This window comes from Odocoileus virginianus, chromosome 7 (genome assembly GCF_023699985.2).
Source record: "Odocoileus virginianus isolate 20LAN1187 ecotype Illinois chromosome 7, Ovbor_1.2, whole genome shotgun sequence".
NCBI classification, from domain to species: Eukaryota; Metazoa; Chordata; class Mammalia; order Artiodactyla; family Cervidae; genus Odocoileus; species Odocoileus virginianus.
The window spans coordinates 64,358,866-64,378,715 of record NC_069680.1 but is presented as its reverse complement, the minus strand read 5'-3'; the positions used below and the strand labels follow the sequence as shown (position 1 = coordinate 64,378,715).

The following is a 19,850-nucleotide window of genomic DNA, read 5'->3' as shown; positions in this document are numbered from 1 at the left end:
GGAAGTTGCTCAGTTGTGTCCGACTCTTTGCAACCCCATGGGCCTACGACACTCCTCCGTCCGTGGAATTTTCCAGGCAAGAGTAGTGGAGTGGGTTGCCATTTCCTTCTCCAGAGGATCTTCCTGATCCAGGCATCGAACCTGGGTCTCCCGCATTGTAGGCAGACACTTTACCGTCTGAGACACCAGGGAAACCCTAATGAGCTAGTGTTAACTCTCTCCCCTCTATTCGGATGGAACAAAGGCTTTTTACAGAAGGTATTATATACTACATTGTGCTCATCGCTTGTATATATGCTGTCTACCTTGAGAGCTAGAAGGTAAGGGCCATGACTTTTCCATTCTTTTATCTTTCTAGTCCCAAGCACCAACCTAGTGTCTAGGACATAGTGAGTATCCAAAACTGTTTGCTAAGGAGATTGAAAGAAAGAACAGGGAAGTATAACAGAGTGGAGGAGACAAAGAAGAAGCAACAACTAAAGGCAATGTGGGATCCTGGATTGGATCTGGGACAAGGAAATACAGGAGGTGGAAAACGGGTAAAATTCAAGTAAGGTCTATAGTTTAGTTTAACAGTGTTGTATTAATACATTTCTGGCTTTGATAATCATACTACAGCAATGTAATTGGTAAACATTAGGGGATCAGGTAAACATTGGGGGGGGGCTAAAGAGTACATATAAACTACACTGTTTTCACAATTTTTTCTGTATTATTTTTTCAAAATAATTTTTTAAAGTCCTTACTGGATTGAGTTATTTTCTCAAATGATAGAAATGTCACAAAGAAATGTTCAGTTTTATACAAAATGTCCAGACATACAATGTAAATAAAAATGATGAAATAGGTCAAACGAACCATTACCAGATAGACACTACCTGAATTTTTACCAAAAATAAATTAATATACAATGTGTCAAGTATAACTTAAAAAAAAAAAAAAAAAACCCAAGCAAATAAAGTATATGAGAACTACAAAGCAAATTTAATAGACCCGAAATTTATCTATGGCCAGCACAGTCAATAAAGATGCAGACTCTATAAGGACTCTCTGGGTAAGATGTAATGTAGTGATATACAGAACATGGAAATCATTATACATGAAATCCAGTACTACTGTGCAGATTTTTTAATATCATTTTATCTACACAGTACTTTACTGTTAAACAGAATACTGAAAATATAGTTCAACATCCCAGTTTCAAGTGCAATAATCAGAACCTCCATTGTATTTAGGAAGTGAGAGTGAAAGTGAAAAGTCGCTCAGTCATGTCTGACTCTTTGTGACCCCACGGACTGTAGCCCACCAGGCTCCTCCATCCATGGAATTTTCTAGACAAGAGTACTAGAGTGGGTTGCCATCTCCTTCTCCACAGATATTTCAGTCTGACTCATCACTGCACAAGAAACGAAGCTCTGTATAAAGCACTGTGCCATGCTACAGAATACAACAGAAGAATACGTCCTGAATAAAAACTGCTGAGATGGTGAAAATACAAATCTGAGAGGTCAGTTTGACATAGACAAAAATTCGAATTATCAAAGAAAGCACCAATTCAATAAAACACGCAGAACTATAGATGTAAGTGAAAATGCAAACAGATCTACAAGACAGATTACCATTAAGGCATTATGATACCTCTCAGGGTCACAACGGCAACACCACTATAAAAAAATACAGGTTTTTAAAAACAACCATTGCAAGCAATGTAAGTGAATTTTAAATCATCTTCAGAATATTGATAACAGTGGCAACAAGCAGCAGTATTGAAGTGGTGGATTTGAATTGACCTACTAGAACTTGTAACTTTTAAACTGTTTCAATTTAAGACAAAGGTAACCAGTTAATTCTTTATCTGAAAGACTAGAAACAGTCTTTTATTCTTATAGACATTTCACTGCAACTTAGTATGTGCCAGGACTGGAGTAGTATTGGAGACACAGAAAGATCCAGTCCCTGCCTTACTGGGGTTTACAATGAGATCACTAATAAACGTGATGATGTTATGTTAGTGAGGGCACGGAAGCACTGGAAGCTCAGAACCTAGTCAAGGAAGGCCTCCCAGATTCCAGTTCCAGTGACACTGAAATCTAAAGGACGAGTGAGAGTCAGCTAGACAAAGGAAGTGAAGGCAGGAAGTGAGGTTCTTGGTGGGTGAGGCACCTTATGGGAAGAAAAGTCTTGAAAACACATGGAGCACGGCAGATTAAGGAGAGTGAGGAAAATGGAGAATGCTAGAGTACACAGTAGGATGGGTAGTATACACATTTATCAGCCTATATAGCACGAGTCTCAAGAACACAGAGAAACTTATAAGGATGCTTTTCAAAGCTACATATAGTAATGGTTTATCATTATTAAATTATCACTACTTTTGCCAAAGAACAGGTTTTAATAAAAAGCTGTATCTCAAAAGATACGTTCTTTGCTTCTAAGGGAACTATATAAACTTGAAAACAAAGCAGACTATGTCAACAGGGGAAAAAAAATCCATTTGCACTGAGGGTACACTGGGATCATAACCTACTATGCAGGCCTTTTAAATTAGTGAATTCAAAACAAAAATGGCCCATCATTAAAGAAATTCCTAATTTCTTGAGCCAGTTACTTTGAAAAAGTTACCAAGTTTGGCTGAAGTTCCTTATTCAGAAGATCCTAACATTTTCCAGAAGAAATAAATTGCTTTAACCTTGGCAGTAAATAATAACTAAATGTGATAAATATGAAATTAACCAAATCCAAATTAGTTCTACACATCTGATACCAAGAAAATTATGTTGAAAGCTACCCACATAACAATTCTTCAATTTAAGAAGAACTCATTTAAATAATAAACCTGATTGAATTTTATTTCTCATTTTTTGGTGAGAACAGCATCTGTTTTCTGTCACAGGTCTTTTAATTTTTGGATTAACTAATTATATGTTGAGAAAGCACAGTGACATACTACATGAAGAAAATGCTACAGACTTGCTAAATAAAATAACACTTAAAGCTCACGTTGGGCCTGAGGGCAGGTCTACTGTACTGTCTCAGTAGCAGGTGACTCAGGCACTGGGTATGGGTCTCTGCTGGGGAAAGCCTGGGTGACCCCCACAGGTCAGCTTGCTTTCTGTCTCCAAATGTAGATCTATTTGCTGGCCTCGAGCATACCCATTTTCTTCCTTTCTCAAAGGAGCAAATTTCTAAAATACAAGTTCTTGCTTGACTAATGCCAAATAATGTGCTTCTGTAGCAAGATCCAAGTCTAATCCAATCCTTGTGAAATTCCAGAAGCAATTAACATTATGAGAATATTTTGAAATCTAGTTTGAAGTTTATGTATGGGGTGCTTGATTTCAGATTTCCCTAACAGAGTTCCCACTGAATAGCTTGTGACACCAAACTTCTCCCACCGATTACTTGCCTACCTCTTCCCTCTCTTCACATCCCCAAATGCAAGTAACACTTCACATGACACTTACTTATCTCTAGGATTATCATATAACTACCATTTATGGTTAGACTCTTTTTTTGCACTTTACTGAACAACCCAATCAATAGCAACAAGGACACTCTGTTGTCAAAAGCAGATGCTGCTCCAGCTGCTGGCTGCCCTGGGGTTGATGCTGGGGCACCATGTTTGAAAAGCCCTGCCAGACTGGCCCCATGTGCCATGATCACTCTGCTCCATCACACAGACACAGACATCAGGGAGAGCACTAACTTATACAGGTCATTAGCGAATTTGACTGTAATTAGGCAATGCTATGAACCAATATATTATAGCCTCTTTTGTAATTCTGAAAGCCTAAAAACTGGACACGGCTGCCCATGTTACAAACTGCATTCATAGCGGTTATAACTGAAATTAAAGAGGGAAAAATAAGAGAAAGCAAATGCTCATATAATATATAACCTTTCTATAATACAGGCAGAGCTAAATACAAGATATATCGCTGAGCAAAGTTAACAGACTTACAATATAGGAAATTATATATCTGAATGACTACTTAACAGAAAATCTACTGAAAATTAGGATTCATCCTCCAACCCTATCCCCTTCAACCTTTCACTATCACATACATATATGCAAAACAGTTGAGTAACTTGCCCAAACAGCCTAGAAAGAAGGATATTTGAAGGCTGAACTCATTAGCTACTGAAGACACATTAGAAGGAAACCAGTTTAGAAATCCTTTGTAATACAAAAGGGAATAGAATTTTAGAAAATGGAATCTGCTTCTTAAAAAGTAATCACAAACACTTACTGTTTTTTCCCCAGATCATAGACATACACAGTCATTCAAGAAAATGTATCAAAATATTTTTAAAGGAAAGGTAATTTGAAATGGATATAAGAATCACAAATACTACAAAATAATAATTTAAAAATCATGACGAGAAGAAAGACAGGGAAGGCATCAAGGGAAAAACGACATGGTTCTATAAAAATGGCACAGAACAGCAGGGGGACTAAATTCTAACTAAAGTGAGTGAAGACAGTTAAAAATTATGCTCAATCAACTTTAAAAAATATGTTCATACATACACACAAGTCACACACACACATATAGGCTACCATGTAAGAGCCTGAATCCCAGAGGAATGCAGTGTTTATCAAATACCTTCACACATTATACTCTGCTAGGCTATTCAGAGTAATCAAGGAAAAATAAAGTTGCTTTGAAGATTTTAGAGGAAAGATGTTTTACATAATAAAGTGCCTATTCTCAAAATATTTTTTAAAAAACACAATTCTTTCAGGAATGAAGACAAATACCCAAGATTCGCTAGCAAGAATCAAAGAAGAGGATCTTGAAAATGGCAAAGGATACACTAGACAAGATTGTTGGCTCAAGCCCAGGATTAGGGAAGAAATGCTAAGAGAGGACCTAGCTTCTGTATGTATGTGTATTTACTCCCTGCCTTCATCCATAAAAGGTAAGTGTTGATATCTGTTTTACACAAGTTCAAGTTTCCAACCCTCAGTAAACTTCCTCTTAAAGTTGAGATGACTTACCAGTGAGGCATCAGACCTACAGTCCATTACGTTTTTAAAGTCAGGGAGAACGGCTGAGATGTCAGAAGTCTGAATATGAGCAAATGCCAACAACAACAATAAAGCTGAGGAAGAATATTCAGAAAACAACAGGCAAGCAGATACTCCACTCCCCCTGAGCAAAAACTTTAGAAAAAATTAAACAGCTTATTTCTGAGTACCCAGAAATGAAGTTATTTTTAGACCCCAAGGTGGAGTCACTTAGGCACTAAACCTCAAAAACTAAGTTCATTTCTCCTCTTTTTAAAACATTTATTTATTTATTTTGTTTTTGGCTGTGCTGGATCTTCATTGCTGCCAGAGCCTTTCTCTAGTTGCAGAGAGGGGACTACTCTCTAGTTGCAGTATGCAGGCTTCTGTTGACAAAGGCTTCTCTTGTTGCTGAGCTCAAGGGGACGCGGGCACCAGCAGCTGCAGCACACGGACTCGGTAACTGTGGTTCCCAGGCTCTAAAGCACAGGCTCAATAGTGACGCACGGGCTTACCCGCCTAGAGGCGTGTGGGATCCTCCTATACCAGGACTGAGCCAGTGTCTCCTGCACTGGCAGGCAGATTCTTTACCACTGAGCCACCAGGGAAGCCCCCAATTCATCCATTAATAAGGCTGTTGGACACTTAGTCAGAGGAAAATGCCACAGACTCAAAAACAAAACAAAACAAAAAGGCAGGTAATAAATTCTTTTCATGTTATAACTACGGACGACAGAAGAACAAGGTAAGGCAGTTAGGTGAATCCACTAATTTACTGACAAACTAGAGTCTAACCAAAGTAGACAGATTACTAAAGCGACAACAATGGGATGTATCCCTTTACCTCATCTTACTCAATAAATATATGACCTCAAGAAAGCAGTTTTTTGGATGCTGAGTTTTAAGCCAGCTTTTTCACTCTCTTCAGACTCCAAAATCACTGTGGACAGTGCCTGCAGCCATGAAATTAAAAGACATTTGCTCCTTGGAAGAAAAGCTATAACAAACTTAAACAATGTATTAAAAAGCAGAGACATCACTTTGCTGACAAAGGTCTGTACAGTCAAGGCTATGGTTTCTCTAATAGTCATGTATGAATGTGAGAGATGGACCATAAAGAAAGCTGAGTGCTGAAGAATGGATGCTTTCGAACTGTGGTGCTGGAGAAGACTCTTGAGAGCCCTTGGATAGCAAGATCAAACCAGTCCATCCAAAGCAAATCAATGCTGAATATTCATTGGATGGACTGATGCTGAAGCTCCAATACTTTGGCCACCTAATGTGGGGAGCCGACTCATTGAAAAAGACCCTGATATGAGAAAGGCTGAGAGCAGGAGGAGAAGGGGGAGACAGAGGATGAGATGGATGGATGGCATCATCGACCTAATGGACATGAGCAAACTCGAGAAGATAGACAAGGACAGGGAAGCCTGCTGTGCTGCAGTCCGCAGAGCAAAGAGTCAGACACGACTGAGGGACTGAACAGCAAAGAAGAAAGCAGGAGTAAAACAGAACATTAGGGGAAGAAGACACAGCTGAACCCAACAGCACAATAACCTCCTCCCTTCAAGCAGTGTGGGACCTAAGTGCTTCAGGGTGGGGCTTGGAAGCCAGGCAATCTGCTCATCTTGGAAGTATGACAACTGCTCTACTCCTTTGAAACAACAACAGGTAAAGAACAATAAGCATTCACAAAATGTGCACCAAAAACTTGGGGAAAGAAATTTAAGTCTGCGGGAGAACTCAAGTTAGTCCAAGCAAATCAGAAAGCATCTTTGGCCACAGAACCCTTTCCTCAGAAGGCAGTATCCACACAGAGCCCTAGAGAACTAAGGGGAAAGATGTGCAGCCACAATGGGGGGGCGGGGGAGGTGAGCCACAGCTTTATGCACAACGTGAGGAGATTATCCAGGAAGGATGTGGGAGTCCAGTTTCAGCGTAACGCTAACCCAAATCTGAGAAGTGCAGCCTGGTGTCTAGCCAATAAAGAACTAAACAGGGAATAATTCTTCTGCACGATCAAGAGGATAAACTCCATAACTGATTTGAGGGAACAGGCCTGGCCTTGTTTACATACTAACAAGGCCAAGATGGCCACCTCTTATTTTACTTTTCAGATTTCTTGTGCCCCCATTACTGACTACTGGGCTTCCCAGGTAGCACTAGTGGTAAAGAACCTGCCTGCCAGTGTGGGAGATGCAAGAGACATGGGTTCATTCCCTGGGTGAAGAAGATCCCCCAGAGAAGGAAATGACAACCCATTCCAGTATTCTTGCCTGGAAAATTCCAGGGACAGAGGAGCCTGGTGGCCTACAGTCCATTAGGTCACAGAGTCGAACATGACTGAGTGACTGAGCCCAGCACAAATGACTACCACCCTCTAACCTCATCACATATATACTGCAGATGCTGTGATTAAAAAACCTTGGTTCAGAGTCCAAAAAGGAGAGCAGTTGGGAAAGAACTTGCAGTTGAATTTGAGTTGCTGTGGGTCAAAACCCTGCGGTCTACCACAGTAAGGATATACATAAATCATAAAAAATATGTAAAAAGGAACTACGAACTTATATTAAGGCTTTAAGTGACAGAAAGTTATTTAAACTAGAATATATAAACAAACAAACAAAAAAACAGGATCAGGAGGAAAATATTGGGTTGACCCACATAAAATCACCATTTTCACAGAACCAAAAAAGTGCGGTGTCAGCAATTTTATAAGGCCGCATATACTTTGCATTGAAAAATTCACTGAAACTGCACTGGACAGCACCAGAATGAAGAGGAATTTCAGACTCAATATTAAGGATGCACCTGTGACAAACAGCAAACAGACTGTGCAAACAGAAGAGGCTCATCCCCTCTCAAGAGATTTCTACATTAAGTTACTTCTAAGATCCCTTCTGAATATTCTGAAAGTTCTTTCCCACTTAATCTAAGCAATTTCTGGTGGATTCGTTTCCATCTGTAGTAAGAGTAGAGAAGACAGTTGACTGTGAAACAAATGTATCCCGAAAAGAAAATGGGACAAGAGAAGTTCAGGAAGGCAACAGTGACCATTTCCAACCCATTCAGCCGCCTCTCTGCAGAACCCAGAGATCATCCTGCTTTGACCACAGTGAGATCTCAGCCAACATCTGCAGGCAGGGGAAAAAATGAGTCCTATAAACAAATGCTATAAATTTAAAAGAAGAATTTAGCACCAGGAAAAAGCAGTAAAGAGATCTGGAAAGGAAGGCTTCATTGATGCATAGAGACTTAACCTGCAGAACTGTGACTTAGGTTGTTTGGGACACAGTGCAGGGAGCACACCAGGGGCTGAAGCCCAAGAAGCAGTCCGGCAGAGCTGGACACGACGCATGTAAGTGAACGGAGAGTCTGGGGTGATGAGTTAGAGAAAGGGGGTTGAGGCCAAGACTAGGGACAGGGACCATCTTGATTGTCAAGCTCAGGCTGACACTGTAAGTCTAAGTATGGTTTACAGACAAAATGGAAGACTGAAGTCTTAAGTGAAGGGACAGTTCATGTCTTCATGCACATGTTTGAAGTATTACAATGTTAGGGACTCAGACAAAGAAAAAAGCAAAGCTATGTTTTGATTTCAGTACTGCCTCATTTTTCTGTTATTCAGGTCAGATTCTGCTACATTTTGTTCTTAATGGTTTATAAACTGTATTCAAAATGCCTTATTTTTATTACAACAATTTTTCTACACTCTACGATCACAAACGTTATTAGTCCATGTTCACCCAGCAATTCCTCTCTAATGAAAACATCTACCTTGGCTCAAATGTGAGAAAAGCAGTAAACATTTTGGGGGCATTTACTGGCTAGGCAGTGGTGGCATTTCAAGGGGCTGAATGGAAGGAGTGGTCTACCCAGGGTGCAGGCAATAACGGGGTACCTCGTCTGCAGAGAATTTAAAAACAGTAATAAACTGACTAAAGCCAGTCTGCTTTTTATTATCACTCTGCACTGGCAATTCGAAGCAATTCTAACCCTCCCTGCTGGGACGGATGGCTCCCATCTCAGCCATCTCTCCTGGGTCCACCACCGGTACCAGCGCTCAGCACCACAGGAAGTGTTTTACATGAACTCTCTTTTACCCCTCATTTTACAGACAGCGAAAGAGAGGCTCGGGAGACAGAGGTAAATGGAGAATGAGGGTTTACCCCAGGCAGCCTGATTCCCAGGGCTGCATGTTTAACCTATAAACTACTCCACTCAGGGAAAACGAGCAAAACAGCAGAAACCCCCAGTTCAGCTCAGCTAAGAGTCAATAGCCGAGTCTGAATGTCGTGTTTCATTAGCCTACCTCCTACCTTTTCATCAGTGAATCAACAACTGACTGCCTATAGCTCAGAGAACACTTCTTACTTACTAATTCATTGCCCATTTCTGGACTTTTCCCCAGAGAGCAAGGCAGGTTAACTGCCATATTCCTGGCCACTGTGGCCTGAGGCAAAGATCTCTCAGAACAGACGGGCAGTGGTCAAAACCTGCCTCATGAAAACACATTCTGGAGTCCTTAGCATTCATTTTAATGAACAAGGACATCTATGTTCAGGTACTATCAAAATCCTCATAACAGAATTTTATCTTAATTGCTTTAAATTTAGACTGCCTTTTACCAGGAGTCTTCACAGTGAAAGAATGTAGAATATAAACAAGAAACAATACACTGGCATTTCTTCAATGGTTAATAATTTAAGTGTGCAAACAACTCATTTCCTCTCCCCAGTTTCTCCATCTATTAAGTAGAATGTTAAGTTATAGTCCTCAAAAGTTTGATGAGGGGACTTCCTTGGTGGTCCAGTGGTTAGGACTTGGTGTTTTTCACTGCCATGGCTTGGGTTCAATCCCTGGTTGGAGAACTAAGATACCAAGAACATGGCCACAAAACAAAACTGTTTGATGAGGGCAGAATTTCCCTAATAATATAAAATCTTCAGGCCATAAAACTACAAAAAGAGGTCACTGTTGTCAGAATCTTGGCAATTATAGTGAAGACATTTCCCTTCATTCCATTCCTCAATTACTGAAGGGAAAAGATTAATTAATCTGCTTTATAAATTTAAACTTAAAAATCAATACACACTGAATATGAGTAGAACTATGTAGCAGCTTTATGCAAAACAGCTTCCAAGCCCAGACTTCCAAACACTGGATGTATTAACACAGCTGAAGAAGGAACCAGAGATCAAACTGTCAACATCTGCTAGATCATCAAAAAAGCAAGAGAGTTCCAGAAAAACATTTATTTCTGCTTTATTGACTACACCAAAGCCTTTGACTGTGTGGATCACAATAAACTGGAAAATTCTTCAAGAGATGGGAATACCAGACCACCTGACATGCCTCCTTAGAAATGTGTATGCAGGTCAGGAAGCAACAGTTAGAACTGGACATGGAACAACAGACTGGTTCCAAATAGGAAAAGGAGTACGTCAAGGCTGTATATTGAAGTGAAGTCGCTCAGTCGTGTCCGACTCTTTGCGACTCCATGGACTGTAGCCTACCAGGATCCTCAGTCCATGGGATTTTCCAGGCAAGAATACTGGAGTGGGTTGCCATTTCCTTTGTCACCTGCTTATTTAACCTGCAGAGTGCATCATGAGAAACACTGAGCTGGATGAAGCACAAGCTGGAATCAAGATTGCCGGGAGAAATATCAATAACCTCAGATATGCAGAAACACCACCCTTATGGCAGAAAGTGAAGAAGAACTAAAAAGTCTCTTGATGAAAGTCAAAGAGGAGAGCAAAAAAGTTGGCTTAAAGCTCAACATTCCAAAAACAAAGATCATGGCATCTGGTCCCATCACTGCATGGCAAATAGATGGAGAAACAGTAGAAACAGTGGCAGACTTTATTTTGGGGGGCTCCAAAATCACTGCAGATGGTGACTGCGACCATGAAATTAAAAGACGCTTGCTCCTCGGAAGAAAAGTTATGACCAACCTAGATGGCATATTAAAAAGCTGAGATATAAGTCTGCCAACAAAGGCCCATCTAGTTAAGGCTATGGTTTTTCCAGTAGTCATGTATGGATGTGAGAGCTGGACTATAAAGAAAGCTAAGTGCCAAAGAATTGATGCTTTTGAACTGTGGTGTTGGAGAAGACTCTTGAGCATCCCTTGGACTACAAGGAGATCCAACCAGTCCATCCTAGAGGAAATCAGTCCTGAATATTCACTGGAAGGACTGATGCTGAAGCTGAAACTCCAATATTTTGGCCACCTGATGCAAAGAGCTGACTCATTTGAAAAGACCCTGATGCTGGGAAGGATTGAAGGCAGAAGGAAAATGGAATGACAGAGGGATGAGACAGTTGGATGGCATCACTGACTCAATGGGCATGAGTTTGCATAAACTCCAGGAGTTGGTGATGGACAGGGAGGCCTGGCGTGCTCCAGTCCATGGGGTCGCAAAGGAGTCAGACATGACTGAGCAACTGAACTGAAAGAAGGTGGCAGAAACAAGAAGCCAGTCAGCAGTGGACACTGAGACTAAAGCAGTGATAGGCAGAATTCTAGGATGGCCTCTGGGTGTATACAACCTCTATAATTCCCTCCCCTTGGCAGGACCATGGATATTACGGGTTCTTCCCAGCCCCCCACAATTAGGTTACGTTATGTGACCAAGGTAAGGAAATTCTGCAAATATAATTAAGGTCCCAAATCCACTGATCCTCAAGTCCATCAAGATAGAGATCATCTAAGGTAAGCCTGACTTAATCAGATGGAGTTTTTTCAAAGGATCAGAGATTGGAAGTCTATAAGAGATTCTCAAAGGATCTTGAAAAAGCAAAAAACTATGTCGTGGAGAAGGGTCATATGGAAGAGCAGCCTCTAGAAGCAAAGGGCCTCAACCCTACGACCACAAAGACCTGAACTCCACCCACATCCAATGAGGAACTCAACTTTCAGAAGAGATCACGGCCCCAGCCAACATCTTTATTGCAGCCTGGTGAGACCCTGAGTCAAGGATCCAACTAATCCATGCCGACCAGTAGAAACTGTGAGATAACAAATGTTGTTTTAAGCTGTTAAATTACAGTGATTTGTTAACAGAGCAATTGAAAACTAATAGAGTAAGTCTCCAGATAAGCTGGCAGCATTCATTTAAACACTATCCAGGACACAGGAATCCCTGCTGTGAGACAGAAAAACTAAAATCATCTAACTCTTCAGGCTAGATGCCATGCCCACTGATACAAGCTTGGCTTCCTACACAGGTCTGCCTTCAGGGAGATAACAGAAATCAACTACTCCCGGGATAATTACTTCTTAGACAAATAAACAAATATACTGGCCCCCAAACTTTATACATCAATTCTTCAGCTAGGTTAATGTGAGTCTGTGTGACAGAGAGCTCTGCCCTTGATATCCAGAGAAAATAAAGATAAAATCTGACTAAGCTAAGAATTAGCAAGACTCTGGGTTATATTAGTTCTCTATTGCTACAAACAGTGGAGTAAGCAACACCCATTTTTTAGTTCACAGTGCTGTAGGTCAGAAGTCCAAGCAGGCTGACTGGACTGGGTTCTCTGTTTAAGTCATCACAGAGTCAAAACGAAGGCGTTAATCAGGCTCTTATCTTGAGCCTCTGGGGAATAACCCACTTTCAAGCTAATTTAGGTTGCTGGTGGAATTCAGTTCCTATTGGTCGTAGAACTGAGGTCCCCGTTTCTTTGCTGGCTGTCAGCTGGGAGCCACACTCAGCTTCTAGAAGCAATGCACATTTCGAGGCACGTACTCCCTTCCATCTCCAAAGCCAGCAAAACACAACCAAACCCTACTCAAGCCTCAAATCTCTCTCTCTTCTCATTATCCAGAGGGCAAGCTCCGCTACTAACAGGCTCCTTTGATTACATTAGCCCACCTGGACACTGCCCACTTTCATAGTCCAAGGTAATATCATCGTGGGCGTGCCAGCTCAACACATTCACAGGCTGCACCCATGCTCAGGGCAGAGGGGCTTGTTCAAAGGCCAAAGGTCATCAGGGGGCATTCTGAGCACTCTGCTTACCATACCGGACCACAGCAAACCCAACAAGACAATGAGTGCCATCCTGGAAGGCCTCCTGAAAAAGAAGAACCAGCTAGCTTTCTACAGAAGACACATATACTACAAGGACTGTCAAAATTTCTACTAGTTTTAAAGCAATTAGCATTTCCTTGTTCCTTTTCCATATCCTCAGCATATTAGCATATATACACATACATATTTTTTATTCCTTTGAGCTGGAACCTTATCAATGTATTTAGAGTATATACAGAAATTATTTTGTAAAAACAAAGCAAAAGACACCAAATATTGGACATTTATTTCATATGAGTCACTATGTTAAACACAGTGAAAGCTGGAAATACATTCAAGTTAACTCCTCTCAAAGGGACTGATAAATAATGCAAGTCAAAGAAAAGATAATATAAAATGATTAAGGATGCCACACTTAATATTAGTCAGAAGTCCAAGAATAAAATATTCACACCAAACTGCACAGCTTTTAATACAAGTCTCACAGCCTGAGTATACCTACAAATGTCACTGGTGACAGAAGTACATAAGAAGGCTTTTAAAGTATTACCAAAAAAAAAAAAAAAGTATTACCAATATGGTTCCAAATTTGGTGAGGGTGTGTAATGTGTATATAATTTTTATACATAAATAAGAAAACATATGAGAGGAAATATACCAAAGTATTAGCTATTTGAATAGCGGGAATCACAGGAGATTTTAATTGCATTTTGATTAATTTTTAATTTTTCTCATTTTTTTCCAATAAGCATGTAAGAACACTCTCATAACCAGAATATATATGTGTGTGTGTGTGTGTGTGTGTGTGTGTGTGTGTGTGTGTGTGCACCTTTATATTGGGCAACTCATGGTATCTGGTCCAAACAAACTTTCTTTCAAGACAAAACCAATTCCTGTACATGTTCCAGATAACATAGTAGCTTTGACATAGCATCCCACTATCTGGAATCTGAATAAGGAAACAAACTTATTAATGACAGAAACCACATCAGAAAGGATACAAAAAGGTGAAACTACTAAGGACTACTACAAACCGGTGGCTTGAGAGAAAAGAAACCCTGAGTAAACAGAAGCTATGAGGCAGAGGAAAAGGTGGAAGGACAGTGAGGAAACCAGCAGATGAGAGAGGAGAGAGGAGCCAGAGACTTGCCGTGGAAGGCAGAGACAGAGACCAGAGGGAAAGGAGAATGAATGAATGAATGGGTGGGCAGGGAAGACAGGAGGTAGAAGGACAAACAGACAAAGAACCAGAGCTGGCATCTGCTTCTCCTAGGGCTCCTCTGATTCCCGAGAATTTTCCAGCTCCCTTGGTTGGAATCATTCTTAACAAATGATTTTTCATTGTTTTCAACCAAAATGAGCCCAACTAAAATTACATTAAAAACATTACTTCTGTAAGGCTAAAAATTAAAACAAAAGACGAGGTCTTAAAGGGTCTTCTAAAAGACAATTTCTTAATTTAGACATTTTGCTTCTTCAAATCTAGCTCCTCCCCAAAGCTGGTGAGAACCTGGGAATCTCTGACCCTCCCCACCCTCAGCACTCACAAACAGAACAATCCCAGCCAGAAAAGGATTTGCCTATTAGCCACGCTATCTCCACCAAGACAGCAGCCTTATTAAATTACAACTGTTTGAACAAGGTCAAGCACTCAGAGTTTAATTCAAAGTGTTTCCAGGTATAATGCTGTCAGGTCAACTTAAACAAGCCAACAGAGGCTTGGAGCCTGATTAAATATTAAAACAGAATCTTTCACATCTGTTTTTACCCAAGGATGAAATTACTGTACATCACTTCCACCAGCTCATTAATACACTATACACACATCTTGCCTCAAAGGTTACAGGAATATCAATGCTTCAGAGGCCTGCAGTGAAGTCTGCCCACACAGCCAGAAGTGAGGTCACTGTATACTTTACAGGACGTCAATATTTCTTTATAAAATGTGAGAGATAATCAGTTAGACACAGACACATTTTAAATTAAAGGATGAAAATCTCCATGAAGTTAAGCCAGTTGCTTTTGATCTGAACCTTTTAGTCATTCATTCAGTTGGCTTTGATAGGTAACCTAATAGCACACGTTGAACAAAAATTCTGATTCAATAGTAATTATTTTATAAAATGGAGGGCTGTCACATCCAAATAGATGGCCATGGTGATTACCTTTTTCAACTTATAAAAGCACAAATATAAAAGGTATATATAGATATTTCAAAGCACAAACACTAGGGACACTCAGAATATATATTTTCATGGGGCATTAGGTAAAAGAGTAGTCGACGATTTGAAAGCTTTAAAAACCACTATAACAGGGAATGACACCTGGACCGTCTAGAATTACTCAGAGTGCTCCTCTGCATTTAACACCCCTGACCTGAACCCAGAGGACAATTTAAGAACTGTTTTGCAGTCCTATGCTGCAGACTATGAGAGTTATTATTGATATTTGTGCTGCTGTGCACACATTTCCCACCCTCTCCTCTTCCTCTGGCACATCACCCCCTTTCTTTTGGCGAACCCACTTCCACTTCTGGTCCTGGAGAACTGTCAATCATCATGTCCTCATCCCCAACTCACAGGGATGATCCTCTAAACCATAGACCCCAGGCATCTGGTGACAACAGCTGGTCTGAGGGGTGGATGCATGCCTCAGGAAGGCCGTTTCTATATATGTGTTGGGAGAGAGAAGTTTCTGGAGGCTGGAACCACTCACCTGGCAGGATGTACGGGCAGCCATCTTCCCGTCACCCGGGAGAGAGCCTACAGGCACAGTGATCCCGTACACAGAGGGAGCCGAGCTACAGACGCAGGCAGCCCTGACCACATCCTCTGAGCGAGGGCAGTCAACTGAGGCTAATCCACCTCCACTTTCTGTTTTGAACATTAGATGTCTCTAGATAACACTGACATTAGGTTAATGCCAGATTTATTTGTGTTTAGATATTAGCAATAAGATAACAGAAAAAAATGTTATTCTGACCAAAACGCAGTTAAGCTCACATTTCTGCTAGGACATCCTACTGATCCTTCTCTTTTCTGAAGTTCTATAGAACTTCAATTTCTACAACATTACCTTGAGATTTTTATCTTGCATTGTTTTCTTACTGTCCCATGTGTGTAATTAATTTAAAGTTTTAAATCTCTCGTTGCTACATATTGAAAAGAATACAGAGGCTGCTTAGGTCTAAGATATTTGAAGTTAGATTAGGATAAGGATGATAAATTTTAGCTATGTGATACGCATTTGACCAAAAATAACGACGCTGGTATTGATGTGTGACTGGGTGAGTCTGTTTCATTGCAACACTGTCACACCTCATATACTTAGGGGGTTTTTTGTGTTTTTTTTTCCAAGAGAACAGATGATCACTCATTTACACAGCAGTGGAGGTCAACTTCACACCTAAAGAAGAGTGGTGACAATGCACAAACCCTGAGTGATAAAATCTTCACAATCCACCTTACACGCTTCAGGCTAAGAAGCATTTAAGAACCATTCACTGGATTACAGAGTTTTAAAAAATCCATTTAGAATGGTGATATATTATCTAATCTTTCATAGAAATAGTGGCTGCTTCCATAAATATATGAAAAAAATTCCTTCTTTGGACTAATTGACTATAAATAAAGGAATTATTGGGAGATGAAAAATCAAAGGTTCATTTTTTTCCCCCAAAGATATAATTACATTGGAAAAATAAAGTGACTATCAGCAGAGAGCTACTTTACGCTTCTTTTTTTCCTGCCATTTCACAGCATTAAATAGCATTTCTGTGGGAAAATCATGGGACAGGGGCCCGGAGATACAAGCTGGAGTTCCTGCTCTGTCACTGGCTGGCCATGTAAAGATAAAACAGATAGAACTTCCCTGGTGGTCCAGTGGTTAAGATGCCACCTGCGGATGCAGGAGACACGGGCTCAATCTCTGGGGTCCAGAAAGATTCCACACGCCACGGGGCAACTAAGCCCGTGTGCCACAGCTACTGAAGCCCGTGCGATCTAGAGCCCAGGCTCCCCAACAAGAGAAGCCACCAGTGATAAGTCCACGCACCGCAAATGGGAGGGCAGGCCCCACTCGCTCCAACTAAAGAAAGCCCACACGCGGCAACGAAGATCCAGCACAGCCATAAATAAACACAATTTTTTAAAAAGATAAGACAGATAAAGCATAAAACTTCTCTTGAACCTGTTTTCTTAGCTGCATCTAAATGGGCAGTAAAAATCCAATGAGATGAAGTTTAAAAAATAAATAAAACAGCATCACCTGAAAGCAGTTCACAAATACAAGGTGCTGTCTAGAGAAAATAAATTACTTAGTATCATGTGCTATGTGCAAACAGGATGCTAATCCTCTTCCAACTTATAAATGAGAAAACAAAGCTCAAAGAGGTTAATCCTAACTTGCAAAAAGTTACAGAGCGGGTAGAAGAAGCAGGTCTGTCCACAGCCCAGCCCCCACTGTTTCCATCACAACCCTGCCTCCAGTTACTAAGAACAGGAAAGCTATATACCTTGACTGGAAAGGACCCAAATTCTAGGTGACTTTGCCTAGTTTACAAATGCATTTCACATGTTTTGAGAGGATGAACATTCTGTAAGAAGCACTTTGTTCTTTTTTACTAAACAAACATACAGTTTATTGGTGACAAAGAAAAGGTCTAATGAATACACATAAGCATCTATCGCATTTTGTTGAACAAAGTAATTTAAGTGTCTTCTATGCTTGGTATAGTTAAAATTCTAATTTAACATGGCAAAAATAACTACAACTGAATTATACTTAATTTCCTATGGAGTTTTCAAGTTCTAAAACATAATAGCTCCCAAATTTTCACTTTTCAAAGCCAAAAAAACAACACAGATCCCTGCTTATAGTGCTTATTTATTGAATGTAAGCCATGAGGAATACATCTAAATTTTTAATAGAATGTTTTATAGAAAAGCTGAAATTTTTTGACTAGTAATTTAAATCATGATGCAAGCTAAAATCATTTAAAAATCAAGACCGTCTTGGATGAAGTTCACTGCTAAGACACAAAAATAGATGCTGGTCTCATCTCTTACATTCTGGAGGATGCGAGCAGCATGCCTTGTGAAAAAGTAACAGAAAAAAGAAAGTCTCCAAGTAGTGATGACCTAATGGATTCTCACTGCCCATGAGCTTAATGGAAGTAAAGGGAACTAACCAGCTTATTGCAGCTGAAGATAAGAGATCTCTGTCCACGGGCCCCCACAGTGGGGAGGGCAGTGGCAACACCAGGGCCGCTGGAACCGGGCCACTGCTTTCAGTTCTGTCGGCTGGGGGAGAGGGGCAGGGGAGGCGGACGGGCTCACAGGGGCGCATGCCAGAGTGTGTGTCTGTGCCTGGGCTTGTTTGAAGGGTGGGGAAGGATGCAGTGAAACCAGAAGGTTAGGTTGCAGGATTATAGTAAAAGCACTTGAGGACTTACGAAGAAAAGGCTTTATGAAATCTTAAACCATTAAACACCAGTCGTGAATAAAACACAAAGTAATTTAAGAGAAAATAGAATTCCAATATACACAATCTTTTACCACACACAAACTTATATTTGAACAATGTAATTGAGCAGAGTAAACCACACTAAATGTAAAATCAATAAAGTCTTTTTCGATTGTTGAGCCCCTACCCCCACCACTACCACCAAAGAAAAGACGCTAAGGAATTTAATGGAAGGAAATTAATCATAATACTCTGGAATCTACAGTGAAATAATTTGGGCATTAGTTCAGTTTACTTGAAATAAGATTTAAAGCAGCACATTTGAAAGAAGCAGAATTCATTAAGCAACCTCTCAAAAGGATCATTTCCTCTAATTATTGCTTTTATAACAGAAGACAAAAGCAACCCAATGTAAGTTCATAAAAATCTACAATTAGCTGCCAAAATTTTACCAGATAAAATTAGAAGAGAAAGGATACTTAGACACAAAGTTGGCAAAAAGTTCTGCTGCTTCTGAAAAGGCATTTGTTCTTTCTATCTGTAATCATTAAAGAAGCCAAACACTATGGGCTAGGTATTGTGGCAGGTCCACGGGAATGAGGACTAAAGCGACAAGAACAAGCTGGGTGCTTTAGAAGTTTACACTGCTCGACTGGAGTGGGCAAAGTATAAAAATCCTCAAAATACCTCCAGACAACCTAGACTGTAGAAGAGACTTGGGTTTGATCTCTGGGTTGGGAAAATCCCTGGAGGAGGGCTTGGCAACCCACACCAGTATTCCTGCCATGGGGAGAATCCCCATGGACAGAGGAACCTGGCGGGCTACAGTCCACAGGGTCGCAGAGTCAGACAGGACTGAAGCAACTTAGCACATGGAAGAAATTACTGATTGACTGGTTGAGTCTTAAAGGAGCATGAGCATGAAAAGGTAAAACATGAGGTAAAATAAGGTTCGCCTTATATCATACAAAAGAAACAAGTGTGTGTGAAAGGGTACAGACAAAAGGATGAAACAGTATTTTTAAGGAGTCTTTGGACAGAAGAGGAGTGGGAGAGAATAAGGAAGAGTGATGATGGGAGAAGAGTATTTTAGTCAAATGATGGAATTAATTCAAGTTTCGTGCACTACTCAATAAGTCTACTGGGAAAATGTTGAAGATCTGATCAAAGTCTGCCATTATTTCCTAAACTTTTCAGTATTTCAACATATTTAATCACTATAATTAATGTTTTAACTGCAAAAAAATACGATTAAAGGACAGAGTGAAAAGGCAACCTATGGAATAGGAGAAAACATTTTCAAATCCTATATCTGATAAGAGGTCCACATCCAGAAT

At 40.3% G+C, this 19,850-nt stretch overlaps 1 protein-coding gene across 7 annotated transcripts in view; it reads right to left on the bottom strand.

Moving 5' to 3' along the window:
- Window positions 1-19,850, bottom strand: part of KAT6B (lysine acetyltransferase 6B) — a 180,413-nt gene that overhangs the window by 98,589 nt on the left and 61,974 nt on the right. The window contains exon 1 of one of the 7 annotated variants that reach the window (XM_070470880.1): window positions 15,766-15,856. The exons of the other annotated variants lie outside the window; for them this stretch is intronic. Coding sequence (XP_070326981.1) covers window positions 15,766-15,789 — 24 coding nt within the window. The 5' untranslated portion in view covers window positions 15,790-15,856. Of the gene's footprint in view, window positions 1-15,765; window positions 15,857-19,850 lie in introns of those variants that run through there. 7 annotated transcript variants of the gene reach the window in all.